At 37.4% G+C, this 23,835-nt stretch overlaps 3 protein-coding genes across 9 annotated transcripts in view; 1 reads left to right on the top strand and 2 right to left on the bottom strand.

Annotated features, from left to right (window-relative positions):
- Nucleotides 1-7,498, bottom strand: part of adamts17 (ADAM metallopeptidase with thrombospondin type 1 motif, 17) — a 328,430-nt gene extending 320,932 nt beyond the window's left edge. For all 3 annotated transcript variants that reach the window (XR_015495085.1, XM_087260202.1, XM_087260203.1), the window contains exon 1: nt 7,302-7,498. Coding sequence is in view for 2 of the 3 variants with exons in the window: in XM_087260202.1 (XP_087116328.1) it covers nt 7,302-7,374 (73 nt within the window). In the remaining variant the exon portion in view is untranslated. The remainder of the gene's footprint in view (nt 1-7,301) is intronic.
- A 209-nt stretch (nt 7,499-7,707) lies between these two features.
- The window catches only part of asb7 (ankyrin repeat and SOCS box containing 7), a 123,254-nt gene continuing 107,126 nt past the window's right edge, over nt 7,708-23,835 (top strand). For both annotated transcript variants that reach the window (NM_001441632.1, NM_001441633.1), the window contains 2 exon segments: nt 7,708-7,743; nt 10,509-10,599. The gene's annotated coding sequence lies outside the window, so the exon portion shown is untranslated.
- The window catches only part of cers3a (ceramide synthase 3a), a 52,963-nt gene continuing 47,336 nt past the window's right edge, over nt 18,209-23,835 (bottom strand). For 3 of the 4 annotated variants that reach the window (XM_087260407.1, XM_087260408.1, XM_087260411.1), the window contains one exon: nt 18,209-22,259. In XM_087260407.1, coding sequence (XP_087116533.1) covers nt 22,125-22,259 — 135 coding nt within the window. In that variant the 3' untranslated portion in view covers nt 18,209-22,124. The remainder of the gene's footprint in view (nt 22,260-23,835) is intronic. The other variant, XR_015495191.1, reaches the window with a different exon arrangement.

The raw sequence follows: 23,835 nt of genomic DNA, 5'->3' as shown, positions 1-23,835 counted from the left end.
CCTGATAACGTCTGAGGCTCAGACACACTCTCCCAGTTCAAAACTAGATTAAAGACCTATCTGTTTAGTAAAGCATACAGTCAATGCATCACCTAGCGGGTTCCACACAGGCTTCTGCATCTTGCTTATATACACTATGAACAGCAGCTATGCTAATTATTCTCTTTATTCTCTATTTCCACCTGGGGATACTCATCCCGAGGTCCTCAGATTATGCGGAGTCACTGATTGGATCCAAGACCAGTGACGAGATGATCCCAAGGATTCCATATCTGGGACCAGGCCATATCCTGAGCTGCTGCTGCGCTGATGGTCATGGGGAGTGGAGAACATGTGTCTGATTCCAGCGACGCTCCAGGGACAGATGAGTCTTCGCTGAGGCCATCTTCCAGCCTAACCACGGCGACTGAAGCTCTGCACAAGACTTTTGGCCAGCGGAGAAATTAAAATGGTCGTGCCCAACTGAGTCTGGTTCTCTCAAGGTTTTTTTTTCTTCACTCCCATCAGGTGAAGTTTTTTTTCCCTCTCCGCTGTCGCCACTGGCTCGCATGGTTCAGGATTGGTAGAGCAACGCATCGATGAATTTGCTCTTCAGTGTTTGAACTCTCAGTAATGTTTAAATCACACTGAACTGAGCTAAACTGAACTGAACTGAACTTAAACACTAAAAACTGAACTACACTGTTCCAGTTACTATGACCATTTATGTGAAGCTGCTTTGACACAATCTACATTGTAAAAGCGCTATACAAATAAAGCTGAATTGAATTGAATTGAATTCTAGCTGCACAGCACCACAATTATGGAATTCCCTGCCGTTAGATATTCGTCGGGTGGATTCTATCTCCAATTTTAAATCCCAGGTAAAAACCTTTCTGTTCAGGATTGCTTTTAATGATTTTAAGGATTAATACTATGTTTTATTACTCTTCTGTCTTGTTTTATAATGTGCCTGTGACATAATGTAAGGTGTCCTTGAGTGCTCTAAAAGGCGCCTATAAATAAAAGGTATTATTATTATTATTATTATTCACATTAGACATCGTACGATGCCAAAATTGGTCAACATCGCCTAATGGAGAGCTCTGCTGTGATGTGAATTTCCCTTTGGGATTAATAAATTCTAAACAAATAAACATTTAAAACATTTAAACGTGAAATAAACATTTATTTTATGTACCGTTTAAAGTTGGGAAACTATTTGAATATCCAGTTATTTTAAAAAAAGTGGGACAAGACTAAACTCATGACTACATGCATAAGTGCATAGTGTGTCATTTGGAATGCAACTATCATCTATAGGGGTGTCACGATTTCAATTTTGTATCGAAATCGATCGAAATTTATGCTCAATTTCGATTATCGAATCAGAAAATATAATCGTCGATGCTGCCACGCCCCCATGTCACGTCAGCTTGGCTTGCCAAGCGGGAAAAAACAGGCTTGTTGAAGTGCTTGTTAAACTGCAGAAGCAGGAGACCTGTCGACAGAACTTAAACCCTCTCCTCTTTCAATGAAGTCGCCGGTGTGTAAGCATTTTGGATTTCCAGTGAGTTATGTTGACAACGTTCGTGTTGTCGACAAAAAAAACACAGTTTTGTAAGCTCTGCTATGCACGTATTACAAACGGTTCGTCCGATAGACAACACCGGCATCGCGATCCTCCGCCCGCCCCCGTTGCAAATCCACTCGCGAAAAGTACACACTCAGGCCCTGTTTACACTGTCAATTGTCATTTCTGAGCAGCCCTCCTTCCTCTCCACCTCTGAAAATGCACATCACGTGACCACACAGACGCACACACAGCCATCCGCTCGAGACAGCAGGTCCAGGCAGTCAGAGGACTGCTTCAATCTTTCACTCACTTGTACTTAGTCATTTTAGCGAACACCTCAGATACTGTTGGCTGGTTCCTGTTGGTTGTGCGTCTTTTTACCGACGCCATTATAACGACACAGATCACTGCCTATTCACGAGTCCCGCAGAAAAAAGTGATTGACAGGTGGTAATTATGTGAGTATCTTGCCTTTATTCATTTACTGTATGATTTGTTTATGGGTAAAACAAAGACCATGCAGGTCAGGTAGTTTAAACGGTAGGCTACAAATAATTAATTGGTCATTAATTTATTAATTAGTCATAATCGAAAATCGAATCGAATCGTGACTTTAGAACCGAAAATGTTTCGAATCGAGGATTTGGAGGATCGTGACACCCTTAATCATCTAGTTTAGGGGCTCAGTACAGATATGACTTCTGTATGCTAGTAAGCTGACTTTCTAGACATCATATTTGTGCCTCACAGAGTTGCATGAACTCACATGCACTCCGTGACGTAACATGCCATCTGTGCCAAGATGAGTGGCTAAAGGAAGGCAGCTCACTAGAGTATAGAGAACATGCTATTTGGCTCCCTGCCTAGGCAGTATGTTGGGCATAATAAAACAATGGCTCACTCTCACATGCACTCTCATCTCTATGACATAACATGCAGTCTTTGCCAAGATGAGTGACTAAAATGCTTTCTAGGAAGGCAGAAGCTCAATACAGTTCAGAATAGTTCACTCGATCTAGCTGCCTGTTTAGGTATGTTCATATTCGCTCTTGAGCATATGATTATCATAACATTACACCTAGGCATGGGCCGGGATATGATTCTGACAGTATGATAACCTTGTCATGGTTTCACGGTATTGTGATTACTGCTCTAAAACATATTCTTTATAAATGTCTGGGCAAAAAAACTGAAGATTTTTTTCCTTTTGAACACAACATTTTCGCTATATATATTTTTTTGAGAAACATTTTAAATATTTTGGAGCAGTAAACATGTCAGGCTAAATAATTCAAATCAATCATTGACTTCTGCTGTCTTCATTAGTTCCAAAAACACAGATTTCTTCACAGTTTAAAACTGCATCTTTGGAGATCCTTTCTGCTGGAGACACTATTGTCCTAAAAAGAATCATAAAAAAAATTGTACATATACCGTAGAAACGGTATAACAGAAAATGTTGGAATTTTAAATCTTTTTTTCAAACCGCGGTATACCTTGAAAGCGGTTGTCATCCTATGCCTAATTACACCTAAAATGCCTAAATGTGGCAGTCCAAAATGTTGCATGCAACTCAAAAATATCTACTCATGCTCTTCACCACACAGTGAATGACTTCTGTGTAGTATTAAAAATGTCCAGACAGCAATTTTGGCCATTGGTTGCACAAGTTCACACACACTTGCAGCCAAAAGAATGTCTAAAATGCCAAAAATGGGCATAATCGCCACTAAATGTGGTCTAGATAGCTGCTCGTTACTGAATGAATTTGACTTCTGTGCCCTAATAAGCTGAATATTTACACAGTATTTCTGAGCACCTTTAATTAAGTGCGCACACGCACTAACAGAACAAAGAGTGTTTGTAAATACCTAATAATATCTGCACGATAAAATGCCCTTAAATGCTGTCTATTTAATTAGGTAGCACACTTCATAAAGAATGTGGCTTATGTTCCCTAGTCAGCTGTCTATGTAGACAGGATTTTGGGCACTGACAGCTGCACAAGTTCCTATACTGTAAAAAAATGCTGGGTTCAGCGTGATCAGTTTGTTTTGGGACAACATGAAGGAATTAAGTTTATTTAATAGTTGTTACAAATTTAAGTCAATTGAACATAAATCAATTAAATTGTCCCAAAAGAACTCAATAATTGTGGTCTCAGCTCAAATTAAATAAGTAGTTTGAACAAACAGCAAATGTCGTAAAAAATGCCTAAAATGCAACTTGTTTTCTCTTAATTAGGCTCTGTGACTTATTTAGCTCCCCTATATTTCTACTCAGCCCCCCTAAAATTTTAGCGATTAGCTCATGAACTGTACACTAAATTATCGCCTCAGTTCCCTTTAAAGTTGATAAGAAAACGGCGGCAGAATTCGGCTTCTCCCCGTCTTTTGTTTCATTTGATCAGCAAACAACATCTGTGCAAAAGGGAGAGAACAAGGTGTGTTTCTTGTTATAATATCTGCATATTTGCAGTTCTTTGCTATAAATGTATGTGTATCACTTGTACCCCAATGTCATGAAGAAGCAATCGGGTTTCACATCTACTGTTTCCTCAGTGCTCACCCCATAATCACAGCTATTGCCTCCAGAGAAAACATTTCGCAAATTTATTTCAAAATGAACTATGAATATAACAGACATTACAGTGCACGTGACATCAGCAAACGAATGAAAGCAAGGTGTGTTATAAAATCTTATAAATTCTCTTTGTATAAAAGAGATTGTTTATGTTTTTATTGTGAGAAGTTCATTACAAAATGAATAATTCTTAATACAATTTAAGTGTTTTAATAACAAATTATAATATTAATTCAATCATATAATAAATTGTAATAAAATTATATCATTAATTATATTAATATATTAGAAAATTACCATAACAACTTTACCGTTTGGTATATTTACCTCCAGCCCACCACCCTAAATCAAGTTTGGGTTTTGGCCCTTTATAAGAAAAGGTTTGGGCACCCCTGACCAAGACATTTCAAAAGAACTTATTTTAGAACAGTAATCATAATAACTTAGTAGTGCAAAACCGTGGTATTTTTTTCCAAGGTTATCATACCAGCAGAAACTTATACTGGCCCATGTCTGATATATATATATATATATATATATATATATATATATATATATATATATATATATATATATATATATATATATAACAGTTCTGTCTGGTTCTCAAATCTGATTGGCTGACAGCCGTGCGATATTCTGCAATATCAGAACTCCTACAGCCTCTTTACCCTTTTTGTATTACTCCGCCCACATACAGCCAGCAAAAAGCAGACACTATAGATCTAAAGTTTAAAAGATGCACGCTCAACTGTTTAACTGTCAGCTTATGATTTGAATCAGGAAGAAAGTAGTTCCTCATACACAAGGGTTTTTGAGACTCTCCATGTTTGATTTTGTTTTTATATGCACAATTATGCCGTCAAACTGTTGTATAAACGCAATATCACACTCGTAGCAGTGCGATATGGCTGTATATCGGCACTGGTGGTGGCACTAAAGCATATACAGCCATATCGCACTGCTACTCGTGTGATATTGCTCATATATATATATATATATATATATATATATATATATGTATATATATATATATATATATATATATATATATATATATATACACATACATACATACATATATATATATACATACATACATATATATATATATATATATATATATATATATATATATATATATATATATATATATATATATATATATTATTATTATTATTAACATTATTATTATTATTATGATTATTACTGTAATATAATTTATAAATATATATTTTATTTACCTTATAAGAAGCTGAGCTTCCCTAAAATTAAAATCTTAAATTCGCCCCTGCTCTAGACATTATGCTTGGGCACCATGCAAGACAAGTTATGTGAGCTAACAGCTAATCAAAAATCTAAAAAGAAAATGTCAGAAATTCCCTAAATACTATCTAGTTAGGCAGCTCACTTTTCAAAGACTCTGTGATTTCTGTCCCATAGCAAGATGACTATTTAGGCCCCGTTTACACTAATGCGTTTTAGTTTGAAAACGCATAAGTTTTGCTACGGTTACGCCATCCGTCCACACTACGCCGGAGTTCTCGAGCGCCGAAAACGGAGCGTTTCGAAAACGCTGGAGAGGCCGTTTTCATTCTAAAACGCTGCAGCTCCGTCTCAGTGTGGATGGGGAAAGACGGAGACATCTAAAAACGGAGGCGGGGCTGCAGACATTCGCCTCTCTGATTGGGGCTTTTCCTCAATATTAAGTAGCCTAACACACAGTTCAGTCCTGAATCTTCTCCGTGTAAGTTCAGACTTCGCAAGTTTGATCAAGGCTGCATCTCTTCTTCTCAGTTTGATATGGAAAACATATCGAGGACACGCGTCAATCTTCACAGGGAACAGTGTACTTTATAACTTCATTCACATCACCTTGGCTACGTTGTTTCACTTTCTCAACAATAAAATGTAAACTTGATATAAGGAACTGCCTATTTTTATTTTAATATTAACAACTAAACAGACAGCAGAAATGTTGAGGCGTCGTGCTGCATGAGCGTCATCTTCACTGTGTGCATATTTATAACAAAACGGAGCCGATAACAACTGCCTCCTTTCAATTTCAGTGAAAATACGAAACACACCCTCTCTTTTGCTGAATATCAGTTTTAATAATTGATAATGGCCATTTAAAAAGTATAACATACAATAAGTTTATACATTATAGGAAATAAAGGCAAGCGATCAGTCAATATACAGAATGGACGTGCTTACATTAATCATTAACTTATCTTTGCGCTCAGCCAAAACACGTTACCTGAGAACAAGTAATAGATTCCAGTGACCAAAGTCAGGGAATATGTCGTTAGATAAAGACAACAAGATGAATGAAATATCACGTTTAATAAATATAGTGAGATTAGATCCAGCGGGAGATGCTTGATGAGAAGTCCGACTAGCACAGCTCTCATCTGGGTAGATGGGCTCCAGCGATTGCCAAAGTGTGTGTGTGTGGTCACGTGATGTGCGTTTTCAGCGTTTTGGTGTGGACGGAGAGCAGTTCAGAAACGCTGGGTAAAACGCGAGTGTGGACGCGGATCGTTTTCATTCTAAAACGCCGTTTTAAAACTAATACGCACTAGTGTAAACGGGGCCTTAGACAGCATCATGCCGTTGCATGAGTGAGTTCACATGCACCCTCAGCACTTTGTGATGTAACCATAGCCGTAGCATTCAGTCTGCCAAGAAGAGAGAGCGCGTGACGTCACAGCACTTCTTTCCGCCTCTGCAGCCCAAAACAGCTGTCTAGGTAGGCAGCTCACTAGGTTTTGACACACAGCCAACCTCCTTGAAACGAACCCTGGGTGGCAATCCCTATATATGGCTCTTAAATAAACATTTTCATCTTAATTGAAACAGCATGGCTGAAACTTCGTTTGTAAGCAGCAGGAAAATGTGCAGTTAAAACGGCATCAACAAGTCAGTGCTAGTAGAATATGCAGTAAATGATCCGGACAAATAAATTACCATGGTAACCAACGTTTCCGCTGCTATAGACACTACAGACATATTCAGGAGATGTCTGCACGTTTTCATTTTATTTCTATTGTTTAATTCATTTTCACTTTATGTACTACACGTCTTAACATTAGCAGGATAGCCTAAAACTGGTTACCATGGTGAATTTCTGTCAGGAGTATCGCAGGTGCTGATGTCTTACCTGATGTTGCCTTCAATCCAATGCAAAAGAGAAGATAAGTCAGGAAAAGCAGCAGAGTGTCATTACCGTACATTGTTATTATTGTTGTTATTATTATTAGTGATATATCTTAGAAACCAGTCTGCAGTGTGGAGAAGACGGACAACGTGCGCTGGCGGAGCAGCAACAGCGGACTGACGCGAAGTTTCAGAAAGTTTAATTACAGTAGACTGGGAACACAACTTCAGGCAGAAACCCCGCCTCCAGACACACACGCTCCGCCCCTTCTGTGTTCGGATTGGTCGATGAGATCTAAATAAATATACCGCTGCAGCTTCATTGGCTGATGGTGCTGTCAGTCAGTAAAGAGGGACAGAACCGTGCACGCGGTCCCAGATTTATTGAGAGAAAGCAAATCGACACACACAGACACGGTCAGAAGCTGGAACAGAGAGTCAGTCAGGTACATTGACGGTTATTAGATCGTTTTGTTAGGCATTAATAATATGTATGAATGCAAAAACAGCAACAAACTATGTTTAATCAGTCAGTTTAAGTGCATGTTTTGCTTAGAAAAACATCTTAAGACCAGTTTAAGCAAATGTTCTTGTCTTTGCTTGGATTTATACGTTGCCAAACTGATGTGTAACGTAAGTTGATACCTGCCAAGCTCACAACACCATTAAAAAACAACAACATTTAAATTCTTGTAAATAACTACATAAACAACTATAGTCACAGCAACCTTAAAGGGACAGTTAACCAAAAAAAAAGTGAAATGCTGTTACTCAGGCTATCAAAGATGCGACTTTTTTTCCTTCAACAGAACATTGAACAATGTTTTTAGCAAAAAAAATTTAACTAAAATGGCATTTTGAGAGTAAAAAAAAAACATACGAGCAAACTATATTAATAAATTAATAGAGAATGGGAATCTGCTGTTACAGTGCTATGCATTGTGGGAATTTGGAACACAGGAGCCTGATTCCTATATGTTGATTTCTACAGCTTGATAGCACATGCATACACAGTTGAAGTCAGTATTATTAGCCCCCCTGAATTATTAGCCCCCCTGTTTAACTTTTTCTCCAATTTCTGTTTAACGGAGAGCAGATTTTTTCAACATATTTCTACACATAAAAGTTTTAATAACTCATTTCTAATAACTGATTTACTTTACCTTTGCCATGATGACAGTAAATAATATATTACTAGACTTTTTCAAGACAATTTATACAGCTTAAAGTGACATTTAAAGGCTTAACTAGGTTAAATATGTTAACTAGGCAGGTTTGGGTAATTAGGCAAGTTATTGTATAATGATGGTTTGTTCTGTAGACTATCTAAAAATATATATGGCTTAAAAGGGCTAATAATTATGTCCCTAAAATGTTATTTATTTTTTTTAATAAAAACTGTTTTTATTCTAGCTGAAGTAAAACAAATAAGACTTTCTCGAGAAAAAAAAAACATTATTAGACATACTGTGAAAATTTCCTTGCTCTGTTAAACATCATTTGGGAAATATTTATAAAGAAAAAAATTCAAAGGGGGGCTAATAATTCTGACTTCAACTGTGTACACTAGTTTGAAATAACTTGAAGATCTCACACTACAAAAAAGCAACTCTCCATAACGTAGACTCCCAATCTGTTTACATGTGCCTCCTGTCTATACATTGAGGTCTTATGAAGCAAAACGACCTGTAATGCTGGTAACCCAAATCCATAGCTTTTGCAAATGGTCTGAGCACTTTGTAGTGACATAATGTTAACGTGTGTCTGCACAAGGTTATTTTGCCAGTACAAAAAAAAAATAATTTCAGCCACTTTGAACTGTATTTCACCCTATAATCACCAAATAAATAAATTCAAATGACAATGATCTGACAACAAATCTAGTTTTCTATCCCTTTATCATCAGATACCATCAATCTCATTGGCTGACGGTACTGTCAGTAAGAAAAGAGGGACAGAACCGTGCACGCAGTCCCAGATTTATTGAGAGAAAGCAAATCATCGGCACGCACACAGACACGGTCAGAAGCTGGAACAGAAAGTCAGTCAGGTACATTGACGGTTATTAGATCGTTTGTTAGATGTTAATAATACTTATGAATGCAAAAACAGTAACAAATTATGTTTATTTGTCAGTTTAAGCGCATGTTTTGCTTAGAAAAACATTTAGGACCAGTTTAAGCAAACTTCTTAGCTTGGATTTACACGCTGCCAAACTGATGTGTAACATTAGCTAACACTTGCCAAGCTTCCAAAACTATCAGCTAAATTGATGTAAATAATTACATGAATAACAATAGTAACAGAACCCTTAAAGGGACAGTTCATCAAAAAATGCTGTTACTCAAACTATCCAAGATGTGACTTTTCTTTCCTCAGCAGAACATTAAACAAGGTTTTTAGCTAAAATTGTGAACTAAAATGGCATTTTGAGATTGAAAAAAAAAACATACAAGCAAACTATATCAATAAATTAATAGACAATAGGAATCTGTTGTTACAGCGCTATGCATTCTGGGAATTTGGGGAGCCTGATTCCTATATGTTGATTTCTATAGCTTTATAGCATATTCATAAACACTAATTTGCAATAAACTTGGAGATCTCACACAACAATAAAGACGAAAATATGTATGACAATGTTTTCCTGCTACAGCTTGTTGACAACCTGTTCATTTCTTTGATCTGCTCCTCTTCATCTGTGCTAGAGACAGAATATAAAGGATATTTTTAGCTTTTCAGACACCATCAAGCATTTCTAAGGCTATCTAGACATGAGTCAGTTTTATTCTGAGTATTTGTAAGATGTTCTTCAGAGATTATGACTATAAAACAGTCTACTTATTTTGTGGAGATTTACGTTGGTTTACATTGTGCGTTTCTGAGCATGTCCAAAAACATGGCAGAACGCAACTCTACATACTGTAGATTCAATCTATTTACCTGTGCCTCCTTTCAATAGATTAAGGTCTTATGAAGCAAATCGATCGACCTGTAATGTTGATAATCCAAATCCATAGCTTTTGCAAATAGCCCTGAGCACTTTGTTCGTAACATAATGTTAATGTGTGTTTGCACAAAGTTATTTAGCGAGTATAAAATACAAATTTCAGCCACTTTGAACTGTATTTCACCCTATAATCACCAAATAAATACATTCAAATGACAATGATCTGATAACAAACCTAGTTTTCTATCCTATTATCATCAGATTCCATCCTTCTGTGGCACATGTTGGCAATGTCTGCTTGCTGTAATTGCATCCCATCAGTTTTAGAAGGGAGAGATGTGATGCATTATTGGTGAGTATCGATTCAAGTTGTTAATGATTATTATTTAGTGAGCTTAAAACTGCCATTTTAAATGTTAGTCATTTATCGGTTAACACACACATACTGAATATAGCATTGCATATTTATGGTGGGGCAAACTTTAAAATCATGTGCAAGTCATGTGGTTTGTTTGTCACAAAAATGTTGCTAAGGCATTTATATGTGATTGATATTGTAGCAATTTAGCAAATACCACTTATTAGTATCCCATATCCAAACAAGAGAATGTGTTAATTATTCTTATGGAGCTGAACGGACATTCTGTAATAGATTAATTCTCTCTGCATTGTTCACTTACAGCAGTATGAGCAATGAAAAACTTATATCAGCAGACCATACCCTGAGAACAGAGCTTTTGCAAGTGGATAAAGTTCATTAGAGTAGGTCAGCAGAGGCTTTAATCCTATTTCGAGTGCTTTGATTTCTCATTCCTCTTTGCCAAAGTACTACAGAAGAGTTAATGCTGCTTCCTGTGGATAGTGGGGCCGCTGGCACAAGCAAGTGGCCTGTAATAAGCGATGGCCATGGCAGAACTATCCGGGCTGGATGCTGTGGCATTATGATGATAAGTGATCACAGTGTGCAGATTTTACAGCAAAATAAAATAATTGTAGTTTGAAAGTACTAGCAGTAATAATGATCTTGCATTTTAGATCACTAAACCACCCAAAACACCATTGAATAAGATCCCAGTGCCATAGAAATCCCTTAGCAAATGTCCTAAAACATCCCAGAAATTCCCTTGCAAAAACATTACCATAAATTACAAACATTACAATGCTCTAACAACAACGTAACAGTGCACTAAAAACACACAGAACAGCCTAACAACCCCTTAGCAACACCACAAATGGCCGATATAACACAGCATTAAGCAAAAAAAAAACAAAAACAAAAAGTGAAACACCCAGAACATCACAGTAACAGCATAGCAATGTACAAAAACACTGAATGCACCTTGCGATAGCATAACATTCAGACTGCCGTAACAACATAACAATGCATTAAAACCCTCAGAACACTTACAGTATCATAATGGAGAAAAGTAAAAGTACACCCTAACGACATGACGATACACAAAAACACCCAGAACATCTTAACAACAATGTGGAAATGCACTAAAATACAAAGGACACCCTAAGATCAATATGACAATACACAAAAACACAAAGTACAACCTAACAATAACATGACAAAACACAACAATCGACAGAACACCCGAACAAAGACAATATTGCAATAAAAACACCCAGAAAACCTTAAAAACAATGTAACAGTGCACTAAAAATACACAGGAAACCTTATTGATACATCACGGTACACGAAAACACAAAGTACTGTATACCCTAACAACAACACAACAGTACACAAAAACACAAAGTACACCCTAACAACAATACACAAAAGCACAAAGTATACCTCAACAACAACACAACAATACTCAAAAACACTAAGTACACCCTAACAACAATACAACAATACACAAAAGCACAAAGTATACCTTAACAACAACACAACAATACACAAAAGCACAAAGTATACCTTAACAACAACACAACAATACTCAAAAACACTAAGTACACCCTAACAACGACACAACAATACACAAAAACACAAAGTATACCTTAACAACAACACAACAATACTCAAAAACACTAAGTACACCCTAACAACAACACAACATTATACAAAAGCACAAAGTACACCCTAACAACAACACAACAATACACAAAAACACAAAGTACACCCTAACAACAACATTACAATACACAAAAACACAAAGTACACCCTAACAACAGTACACAAAAACATAAAGTACACCCTAACAACAACATTACAATACACAAAAACACAAAGTACACCCTAACAACAACACAACAATACACAAAAAAACAAAGTACACCCTAACAACAACACAACAATACACAAAAACACTAAGTACACCCTAACAACGACACAACAATACACAAAAACACAAAGTATACCTTAACAACAACACAACAATACTCAAAAACACTAAGTACACCCTAACAACAACACAACAATACACAAAAGCACAAAGTATACCTTAACAACAACACAACAATACACAAAAGCACAAAGTATACCTTAACAACAACACAACAATACTCAAAAACACTAAGTACACCCTAACAACGACACAACAATACACAAAAACACAAAGTATACCTTAACAACAACACAACAATACTCAAAAACACTAAGTACACCCTAACAACAACATAACATTATACAAAAGCACAAAGTACACCCTAACAACAACACAACAATACACAAAAACACAAAGTACACCCTAACAACAACATTACAATACACAAAAACACAAAGTACACCCTAACAACAGTACACAAAAACATAAAGTACACCCTAACAACAACATTACAATACACAAAAACACAAAGTACACCCTAACAACAACACAACAATACACAAAAAAACAAAGTACACCCTAACAACAATACACAAAAACATAAAGTACACCCTAACAACAACATGACAATGCACAAAAGCAAAAAGTACACCCTAACAACAACATGACAATACACAAAAACACCCTAACAACATAATGCTGAAAAAATACCCAGAACATCTTAACAACAATGTAGAAATGCACTAAAATACAAAGGACACCCTAAGATCAATATGACAATACACAAAAACACAAAGTACAACCTAACAATAACATGACAGAACACAACAATCGACAGAACACCCGAACAAAGACAATATTGCAATACAAACACCCAGAAAACCTTAAAAACAATATAACAGTGCACTAAAAATACACAGGAAACCTTATTGATACATCACGGTACACGAAAACACAAAGTACTGTATACCCTAACAACAACACAACAGTACACAAAAACACAAAGTACACCCTAACAACAACACAACAATACACAAAAGCACAAAGTATACCTTAACAACAACACAACAATACTCAAAAACACTAAGTACACCCTAACAACGACACAACAATACACAAAAGCACAAAGTATACCTTAACAACAACACAACAATACTCAAAAACACTAAGTACACCCTAACAACAACACAACATTATACAAAAGCACAAAGTACACACTAACAACAACATTACAATACACAAAAACACAAAGTACACCCTAACAACAGTACACAAAAACATAAAGTACACCCTAACAACAACATTACAATACACAAAAACACAAAGTACACCCTAACAATAACACAACAATACACAAAAAACTAAGTACACCCTAACAACAATACACAAAAACATAAAGTACACCCTAACAACAACATGACAATGCACAAAAGCAAAAAGTACACCCTAACAACAACATGACAATACACAAAAACACCCTAACAACATAATGCTGAAAAAATACCCAGAACACCCTAAAACATAACAATGCAATAAAAACACCCAGAACACCTTAACAACAATATAACAATGCACTAAAAATACCATGGACACCCAAACAACAATATGACAATACACAAAAACACAATGTACACCCTAACAACAACAACATGACAATACACAAAAAACACCCTGAACACCTTAACTACATAACGCTGCAATAAAAACATCCAGGACACCCAAACAACAACATGACAATACATAAAAAACACCCTAACAACACTGCCAAAAAAAACAATGCGCTAAAAATACCCAGGACACACAAACAATATAACAATACACAAAAACACAAAGTTGCTCTAACAACAACATGACAGTACACATAAAACATACAGAACACACCCTACCAACATAATATTGAAATCCAAAACACCTTAACAACAACATAATTATGCACAAAAAATACCTAGGAAACTCAAATTCAACAACATAACAACATACAAACAACAACATGACAATACACAAAAAATAGAACACCCTAAGAACTTAACACTGCAATAAAACACCCAGAACACCTTAAAACAATATAACAATGCCCAGGACAACCAAACAACAACACAACAATGCACTAACAACACCAAGATCATGCTAATAACAACATAACAATGCACTAAAACACACACAAAACATACAGTGTTCACAACAATAAAATAATGCACTAAAATTACCAAGAACACTCAAACAACAACATAACAATACACAAAAACACAAAGTACACTCTTAAGAACAACATGACAATACACAGAAAACACCCAGAACATCCTAACAGCAGCATAGCAATGCACTAAAACACACGGAACACAGTGACACCAATATAATAATGCACTAAAATGACTCAGAACACCCTAACAGCAGCATGACTATACACAAAAAACACCAGAACACCCAAACAACAACATGACTATACACAAAAACACAAAGTACACCCAAACAACAACATGGCAATACACACAAAAAAAACACACACAGAACACCCTTTTTAACAGTGCAATAAAAACAGTGAGAACACCTTAACAACAATATAACAATGGACGAAAAATACCAGGACACCCAAACAACAACATGACAATGTACACCCTAACAACAACATTACGATACACAAAAAACAACCAGAACACCCTAAAAACATAAGTGCAATAAAAACACCCACAACACCTTAAAAACAACATAACAATGCACTAAACATACACAGGACACCCAATCAACAACATGACAATACACAATAACACATAGTACAGACTAACAACAACATGACAATACTCAAAAACACAATGTACACCCTAACAACAACACAACAATACACAAAAAACACCCAGAACTCCTTAAAAACAATAAAAAAATGCACTAAAAATACCAGAACACCCAAACAACAACATGACTACACAAAAACACAATGTACACCCTAACAACAACATGACAATACACAAAAAACACTCAGAACACCCCAACAACAACATGTCAATACACAAAAAATTCTCAGAACACCCCAACAACAACGACAATACACAAAAACACAATGTACACCCTAACAACAACATGACAATACACAAAAAAACACTCAGAACACCGCAACAACAACATGACTACACACAAAAAACACCAGAACACCCAAACAACAACATGACTGTACACAAAAACACTCAGAACACCCTAAAAACAAAATAACAATTTACTAAAAATACCCAGGACAACAATGCACTAACAACACCAAGATCACTTTAACAACAACATAACAATGCACTACAACACACAAAACACAATGACAACAATATAATAATGCACTAAAATTACTCAGAACACCCCAACAACAACAACATGACTACACAAAAACACAATGTACACCCTAACAACAACATGACAATACACAAAAAACACCCAGAATACCCTAACAACATAACGCTGCAAAAAACACCTTTAAACAAACCTTTAAACAATATAACAATGCACTAAAATACCCAGCACACCCAAACAACAACATGAGAATACATAAAAAAACACATAGTACACCATAACAACATAACAATGCACTATAACAACATCAAATCAATGCACTAAAAACACCCAGAACACATTAACAACAATATAACAAGACGCAGAACACACAAAAATCTGCAAAATGATGCACTAAACACACTCAGGACAGAACAACAATTCAACAGGGCTCTGAAAAAAACACCTTAAGAAAAAAACACCTTAAGAAAATAACAATGCCCTGGCAACAGTGTTGCAATGAGCTTCAAGAAAAAAGCATAGCAATTAGCTATAAAACCACTGAGAACACGTCAGCAACTGCACAGCAACACACTCAGAAACATTTAAAGCATCTTTGTAAAAACACCACAGCTCTCACTTATTTTATGAAATGCAACTTAATTAATGCTTTTGCTATGTGATTGATCGGGTGTCCTTTTGTTTGTTTGTTTGTTTGTTTTTGAATGTGTGTTGCTAAACAGTTGCTAGGGTGTTCTAGATGATTGCCTACTGGACTAATTCATTGAAGACCACCCTCAAGTGTCTGTAATCAGTCTGTCCTTTTTTTTCTTACCAGTTATAGTGTTGAGTTTATCATCTTCCAAACAAAAACATGAGACAAATGCAATAAAAAGTTAACTGCATGACTTACAATATGATGTCTATGAACAGATTAAAGCGATTTTAGGCGTTTGTTCAGAGATTTGTATGAGCAGTAATATTGGTGATGCTTACTGCTTATCAAAGCCACTCAATTTGTTCTTCATTATTTAAATCCTCTAAATTGTTTAACCTCATAATATCAACAGGAATCTCAGAATCTTACATCATTCCTCTGTACATTAACAATGTTGAACACAAGGGTTTAAATTGTTATAACACCACTGGCATTTACCAGGCACCGTTATGAGTTGGCACTTCTGAACAACTTCTGTGCTTATTGTACAGGTTAAGAGCATGGTCAACTGCGCCCCCTAGGAGCTAACAGAGGCAGTACACTACACAAATAACATGCTCAGTGTGCGTGAATTTTAATAGGCAGTTTGATTGGTTTCATTATGCCATCAAGCTGCTTCTGTGTTTACATGCTTTATCAAAAATGAATACCATTTACTCATCTTGATGCTTGAATTTTGTAAATGAAATTGGACATGAGCAAAGGTTGTGCAACTTATTTATTTGCGAGCTTGGCCACCATTGTCTCCATCCACCCTCCATTAATGTCCATTTTGAGCAAGAAAAATAGTTTTAAATATCACTTATGAGAAATTTTTTAACCTTTGGGACAGTAAATTACATGCATAACACATATTCAATTTATTCTCAACGTGGAAATCTGCTTTCTTTATCCTAAAGTGTTAGACTGCCAATGAATAAAAGACTAGGAATATCAAATAGGCTTAACCCCTCAAACTGCTTGTGCTACAAACCAACTAGTGTTTATGACTACATTAAAAATAAAATATTAATATGAGAAATTTTGATTTGTTAGTTTAAGTTTCAATGCAAGTGAATGAGACACATTTAGGTTGGTTAAAGGTTGCCATTACACAACACATTTGAGCCATTAAACAATGGCTGCACAGCCTGATCTTACGAGAAAACGTAAGTATTTTACATTTTGTCAGTTTAGTGGCGAGTGGTGAGTTCAGTCGTACGAAATTGTATGATTTTAAAAAGGAGGCGTGGCAGCTAACCCCACCCCTAAACCCAACCGTCATTGGGGGATGAGCAAATCGTACTAAATTGTACGATTTAGATAGTACGAATTAGCCACTAAATCAAAAAGTTGGCCACGCAGTCTCGCAAAAGGTAGTGCTGTCGCCTCACAGCAAGAAGGTCGCTGGTTCGAGCCTCGGCTGGGTCAGTTGGCGTTTCTGTCTGGACTTTGCATGTTCTCCCTGCATTCGCATGGGTTTCCTCCAGGTGCTCTGGTTCTGGATAAGTTGGCGGTTCATTCCGCTGTGGCAACCCCGGATTAATAACAGGACTAAGCCGAAAAAAAATTAATGAATGAATGAATCAAAAAGTTACAAATTGCCGTGAGATTGTATTGGAGTGCACCATTCTTACAGTATGTTAAAAATTCAAGTGGATTAGGGACAAAGAAAGAAAACATGACATCTACTAAAATGAGCATTAACTAAAGATATATATATATATATATATATATTGAAATACTTGATCAAAATCTTTATTGCAGCAAAATTAAGTTCATACATTTAACAAAGCCTTTACACATTCAGTGCACGAAACAGTAAATGCACTACATAAAAGTCTCAAAACCATCTCCGTTGATCTGTGGGTCTCTGCATCGCCCAATACAAACAAAAATGATTTGTCATGTAATATCTTTGGCAAAGGTCTGACCTCATTTACATCGGTTTATTCTGTAGTCAATCATTCATACGTCAACTAATTAAATATCCTAAAACACATAACAAATCAGTCACTAGCAGATGTGAATATTCAGACAGACATACAAGATTCAACATACATGATTCCTCACAGATACTTAGGTAGTTTTAAGTCACGTACATAATATTCTATGAAACTGTCTACAATAGATGCATCAGTTATCTTCTGGTATAACATAGATAGATAGATAGATAGATAGATAGATAGATAGATAGATAGATAGATAGATAGATAGATAGATAGATAGATAGATAGATAGATAGATAGATAGATAGATAGATAGATAGATAGATAGATAGATAGATAGATAAGAAACATGGATGGATGGATGGATAGATGGATAGATAGATAGATAGATGGATAGATAGATAGATAGATAGATAGATAGATAGATAGATAGATAGATAGATAGATAGATAGATAGATAGATAGATAGATAGATAGATAGATAGATAGATAGATAAGAAAGATGGATGGATGGATGGATGGATGGATGGATGGATGGATGGATGGATGGATGGATGGACGGACAGACGGACAGATAGAAACATGGACGGACGGACGGACGGACGGACGGACGGACAGACAGACAGACAGACAGACAGACAGACAGACAGACAGACAGACAGACAGACAGACAGACAGACAGATAGATAGATAGATAGATAGATAGATAGATAGATAGATAGATAGATAGATAGATAGATAGATAGATAGATAGATAGATAGATAGATAGATAATCCTGTAGCGTTAACAGTCACTTTAAAGCTAGCCATTTTCATAACACCCACATTTGAAGGCCACTCTTGTCTGAAGTCCTTCATTTTCAATGACAGCTGGTAGTTTGAGTTGAGGATGGTGCCATGCAGTGACATTGGTAGTGCATGAATAGAGTATGCATATTACAGACCAGCAGTACAGAGACTCCGTCACATCCAGCCATCACATGATTATTCAGATATCTTGCTTCAAAAAAAAGTGAACTGCAATAAGCAACAATGTTGGTTGCATCCAGTGTAGATACACTGTAAGCAGCCATTCACACACAATGCATTTCTTTTCATTCCAAAGCACATATTTTCCTCAGTTTTTTTTTCTCTATGTAAACACCATACATATTTTACAGCACCTTTTTCCTCAGATTTATAAACACATGCACAGTGCGGAAGTATTAAAAGTGTACCAGAAGATGCTAAATCATTACACTCAATGAGAGAGAGACTGTTTAAACTATATGACGATGAGAAGATGAAGGATGGCTATGAATGAAATCACCTAATGGACTTAAACAACTAAATGCACTACAGAATATACGTTTTCAAACACATTCACAAATTGCATGCATTCCATCAGTGCTGCATGAGCTTGGTTTGCGGCGCCAATTGCTGACCCCTCATAACTTGTTAGTCAGGCCTCAAAATGTGTAAACTAAGTGTTAACATATCGACAAAGCTAGATTTTTGAGCCTTAGGTTAGGCAGATGCATGTAAACCTGCCTTCTATCAGCTTATTATAGGGGCATATTTTAATCGAATGTCAATGTGTTGTCATGTTAAATTAGTTTTACATTTATAGACAAATAGTTAACACTTAGAAACACTGTTAAAGTAGCCTAATTAATACAGACTACTCGACAACTTTAGATGGGCTACTTTTTACTTATACTTTAAGTAGTGTTTAGAAAAGGTACTCGAACAAAACTTTTTTGGCAAGTAATGGTACTTGAGTATGATTTTCAGTACTCATTATACAACCTAAGCTCATTCTGAAGACGTAGCCTCGCGGATGTTTCTGGAGACCGCGATTTACGTGGCCAGAGGTACGTATGGCTGCATTTAGTTTTTTCAAGCGAACACTTTGGGGCGGTGTGGCGCCGCTCCTCTTCGCGCTTGAAGGCTGGGCTGACGGCTCACCTCCTCCATGTGGAGGGCTTTCTCGCCGCAACTTGTTTGTCCGGTTAGCTCATCGTGTTACGACGGTGGAGCGGAGGCCTGGAGGAGGATGAGCCGGCCGCGTTTGACAACGGGGTTCGAGTCCGGGGAAGAGCGGTTCCAGAAATCAGGTAAGACAAAAAACAGAATCCAAAAAATAAAGCGAACGAGTTCGTAACAAGGCGAGAATGCGGTGAAATCCGAAAACGTAGTTTTGCCGATTGGGTTTAGGGAAGAAGGAAGAGGAGGGTGGCCGGGTCGGCTGATTGGCCAGTGTGCCACCCAGTCAATAGTTCAGTCGTTCATTCAGTCAGTCGGACAGACGTTCGCTCGCCAGCGGCCTCCTGCGGCTTTTTACGTGAGAACAGAGCGGGCCCAAACAGCATGTGCTCGCGAGAAGCGTTCGAGCATGAAAAAGCAGGCAAAGCGGCCTCTTGCGGATTTGCGAAAGCAAAAACTGCATAAATATGTACCTCCCGGGACGTATTTCGTGGTCTCTAGAAACGTTCGCGAGGCAACGTTTCCAGAATGAGCCGGGGTTGTCATTATACCAACGTTGCGACTCTTTACAGAAGCAAGCATGACAACTGTTTAATGTTGTTAAATTGAAAAAGACGGACTGTGTGTGTGTATATCACCCTAATATGACGATCTATACACTATACTTACACACATGTCTGTCCAAACAGCTTAAAAAGTAGATTTTTCACCATAGGTGTCCTTTAATGCTGTTGTTCTGCTGTGACGTCTTCAAAATAGAAACCGTTTCTAAAATAGAAATGTTGCACGTTGCCGTTGCAGATGGTTAGAACAAAATACCTTGTATCGCGTGTCACTGTCATGTTGCATGTTGCTAGGAGACTGTGTAATAGTGAATAGAAACAACATCTATCACCTATTAGAGCTCAAGAATCAGTGTTCAATCATTCATTTTCCTTCGGCTTAGTCCCTGATTTATCAGGGGTCGCCACAACGGAATATATGGAATAGTTGGCGGATGCCCTTCCAGCAACAACCCAGTACCGGGATACACCCATACACTCTCAAATTCACACACACACACACACACACACACACACACACTCACTCACTCATACACTATGGCCAATTTAGTTCATCCAATTCACCTAGAGCGCATGTCTTTTGACTGTGGGGGAAACCGGAGCACATGCAAACTCCACACAGAATAGCCAACTGGTGCTTCTTCAGCTGAGACTCGAACCAGCGACCTTCTTGCTGTGAGATGACAGTGCTAACCACTGAGCCACTGCGCCGCCCCTCAAGCATCATTGTCCAGAAGTTAAAGTGAAACGAGCAGATGTTCGTCTTCAAAATAACAAGCAAAAAGCAGACAAGAGATTATTTTAGTTCTTGATAGACAGCAGAGGTTGATGTAAAACTCAGCATCATGGTGGATGAAGCCAGTGTGACGTGATCCTTGAGCTCCAAAAACAATGAGGAGTCAATTAAAGTGTTATTTCACAATTACCCATATGATCCTGTTCCATAAAAAAAAATAATAAAAAAAGTTGAAAGGGGAAAACGTTTGAAGCAGCCAAGACACACAGTGTCTCCAGTTAAGCCCTTTGGGGGGAAAAGGCTTTTTCAATTTTATTAAAAGATGCAATTTGTTTAGACAGGTCCTCTGGCACAGTCTCTATGTGACGATAAATCAAAAGTATGTTGTTGGCTCCTTGCATCCCTGAGGGAAATTCAACGTCCTTCATAGTTTGAGAAAGAGTTGTCAGTGGTGATTAGCCCCGCCTCCTCCTTTACAGCCATTGGTCACTTTCACATGTTCATCATTGTCCTCAGTCACGCTGGTCTCCCCGTCGTCTTCCTCGTCTTCTTCATTATCACTTCTCTCGTCTTTGGTTAACTGTGGAAAATGAAGCATGGGGTTGAAGATCGAAATAATATTGGAGGCAACCAAAATAGACTCTTTCATTTCTAAATTAAATTTAAAGAAAATACTGAGGGGTGATTGAAAATTGAGTGTTTTTAGATGCCGTTGTTTCATTGCTAACACTACAATAACATCCCTGATTAACATTAGGTATTGCATAACAAATTTAACTAACACGCACAAGTGTGCTAAGATGTTGTGGGAGGTTCCCAGGGTGTTTTTAATGAAATTGTTAACATTTTACTATAAGAACCTTATGGTTAACAGTAGTTGATGCATTAACTAAATTTTACTACATTATGCTATAGTATCAGTGGCAGAGCGCAAAATGCGGAGGCCCCCCTGCAGGGATCGCTGACGGGGCCCCCTGATGAAGGGGGGGAGGTTGGATACGTCATACGTCAATTTGCATATCACTGACGTCATCACGTTCTACCGTTTCTGTTTAACAGCCTATGGTTAATAAAGGGGTATTTATAATTGCACTACACTTTATATAAGCATGTTTATTTAACTAAATTTATTGCTGTTTGAATACAGTGTATCATTATAGATGTGTAACGCTAGTGAATGTGCAGTAATCTCTCATATGAAATAAACTCAGACAAGTTCAGAAACTGTCACTAAAATATCTGTGATTGTGAACAAGAAAAGAATAAACGGTCCAATTAAATTGTTAAAATAAAGTAGAAGTAGATCGGTTTGACTGTACAAGGGAAATACCTTCACACTGCCTGTGCTAAATCATTTGTCGTCGGTACGCAGAGGGGTGAACTGCTCTCGGGCTGCAGGTGTGAGAGGCTGCTGTACGAGGACTGACTGGGCCGCCTGTCAGGGCTGTGAGGCGGGGGAGGGGCCGGCGGCATCACACGCAGCTCGTTGAGAAGAGTAGGGACGGTACAGTATGGAAAAATGACAGTCTAAAAAAAATCTCCAATAACACACAAAAAAGTCGCTAGATTTGTCGCTAGGGGGGTCTGAAAAGTCGCTAAATCTAGTGACAAAGTCGCTAAGTTGGCAACATTGGCGGCAAGCAATCAGAATGAAGTAGTCCACCGCTTGAGAGGTGTTCAGAGAACACAGACGTGTGTTCAACACAGTTGTTCCCAACAGTTTATTGAAAATCGCGACGACGCAGGGCCCCCTAATTACACGGGGCCCCCCCGCAGTTCGTGCCCTGCGGGCCCATCCGCTACGCCACTGTATAGTATCTAGATGCAGCCTTTATGGTGCAAGCCGAGACAGCATCACTCAGCGATGCAATGTCAGACACAATGCACTCAAATGGAGCTAGTGACGTCACTGTGACGGGTAGGGTTAGGGGTGGGGTTAGGTGAGCCCATTAAAAAGCAATGGATGCAGCCCAGATTGCACTGCACCAGGTCTGCAGCCAGACCCCTCTCACATTATGGGTGATGATCATGGTTTTGTTATATGCTATCTGATATTGGGCATGGATATATAATATTGCACTCGTGATTTTCGAAAGTATTACATCGCTTTGTAAATGTTTATCTGCTTGTTAAGTCGTGACGTATAAAATATTGTT

This window comes from Danio rerio, chromosome 7, assembly GCF_052040795.2.
Source record: "Danio rerio strain M-AB ecotype USA chromosome 7, GRCz13ab, whole genome shotgun sequence".
NCBI classification, from domain to species: domain Eukaryota; kingdom Metazoa; phylum Chordata; class Actinopteri; order Cypriniformes; family Danionidae; genus Danio; species Danio rerio.
The sequence above is the reverse complement of the archived record's forward strand: the minus strand, read 5'-3'. Positions and strand labels throughout refer to the sequence as shown.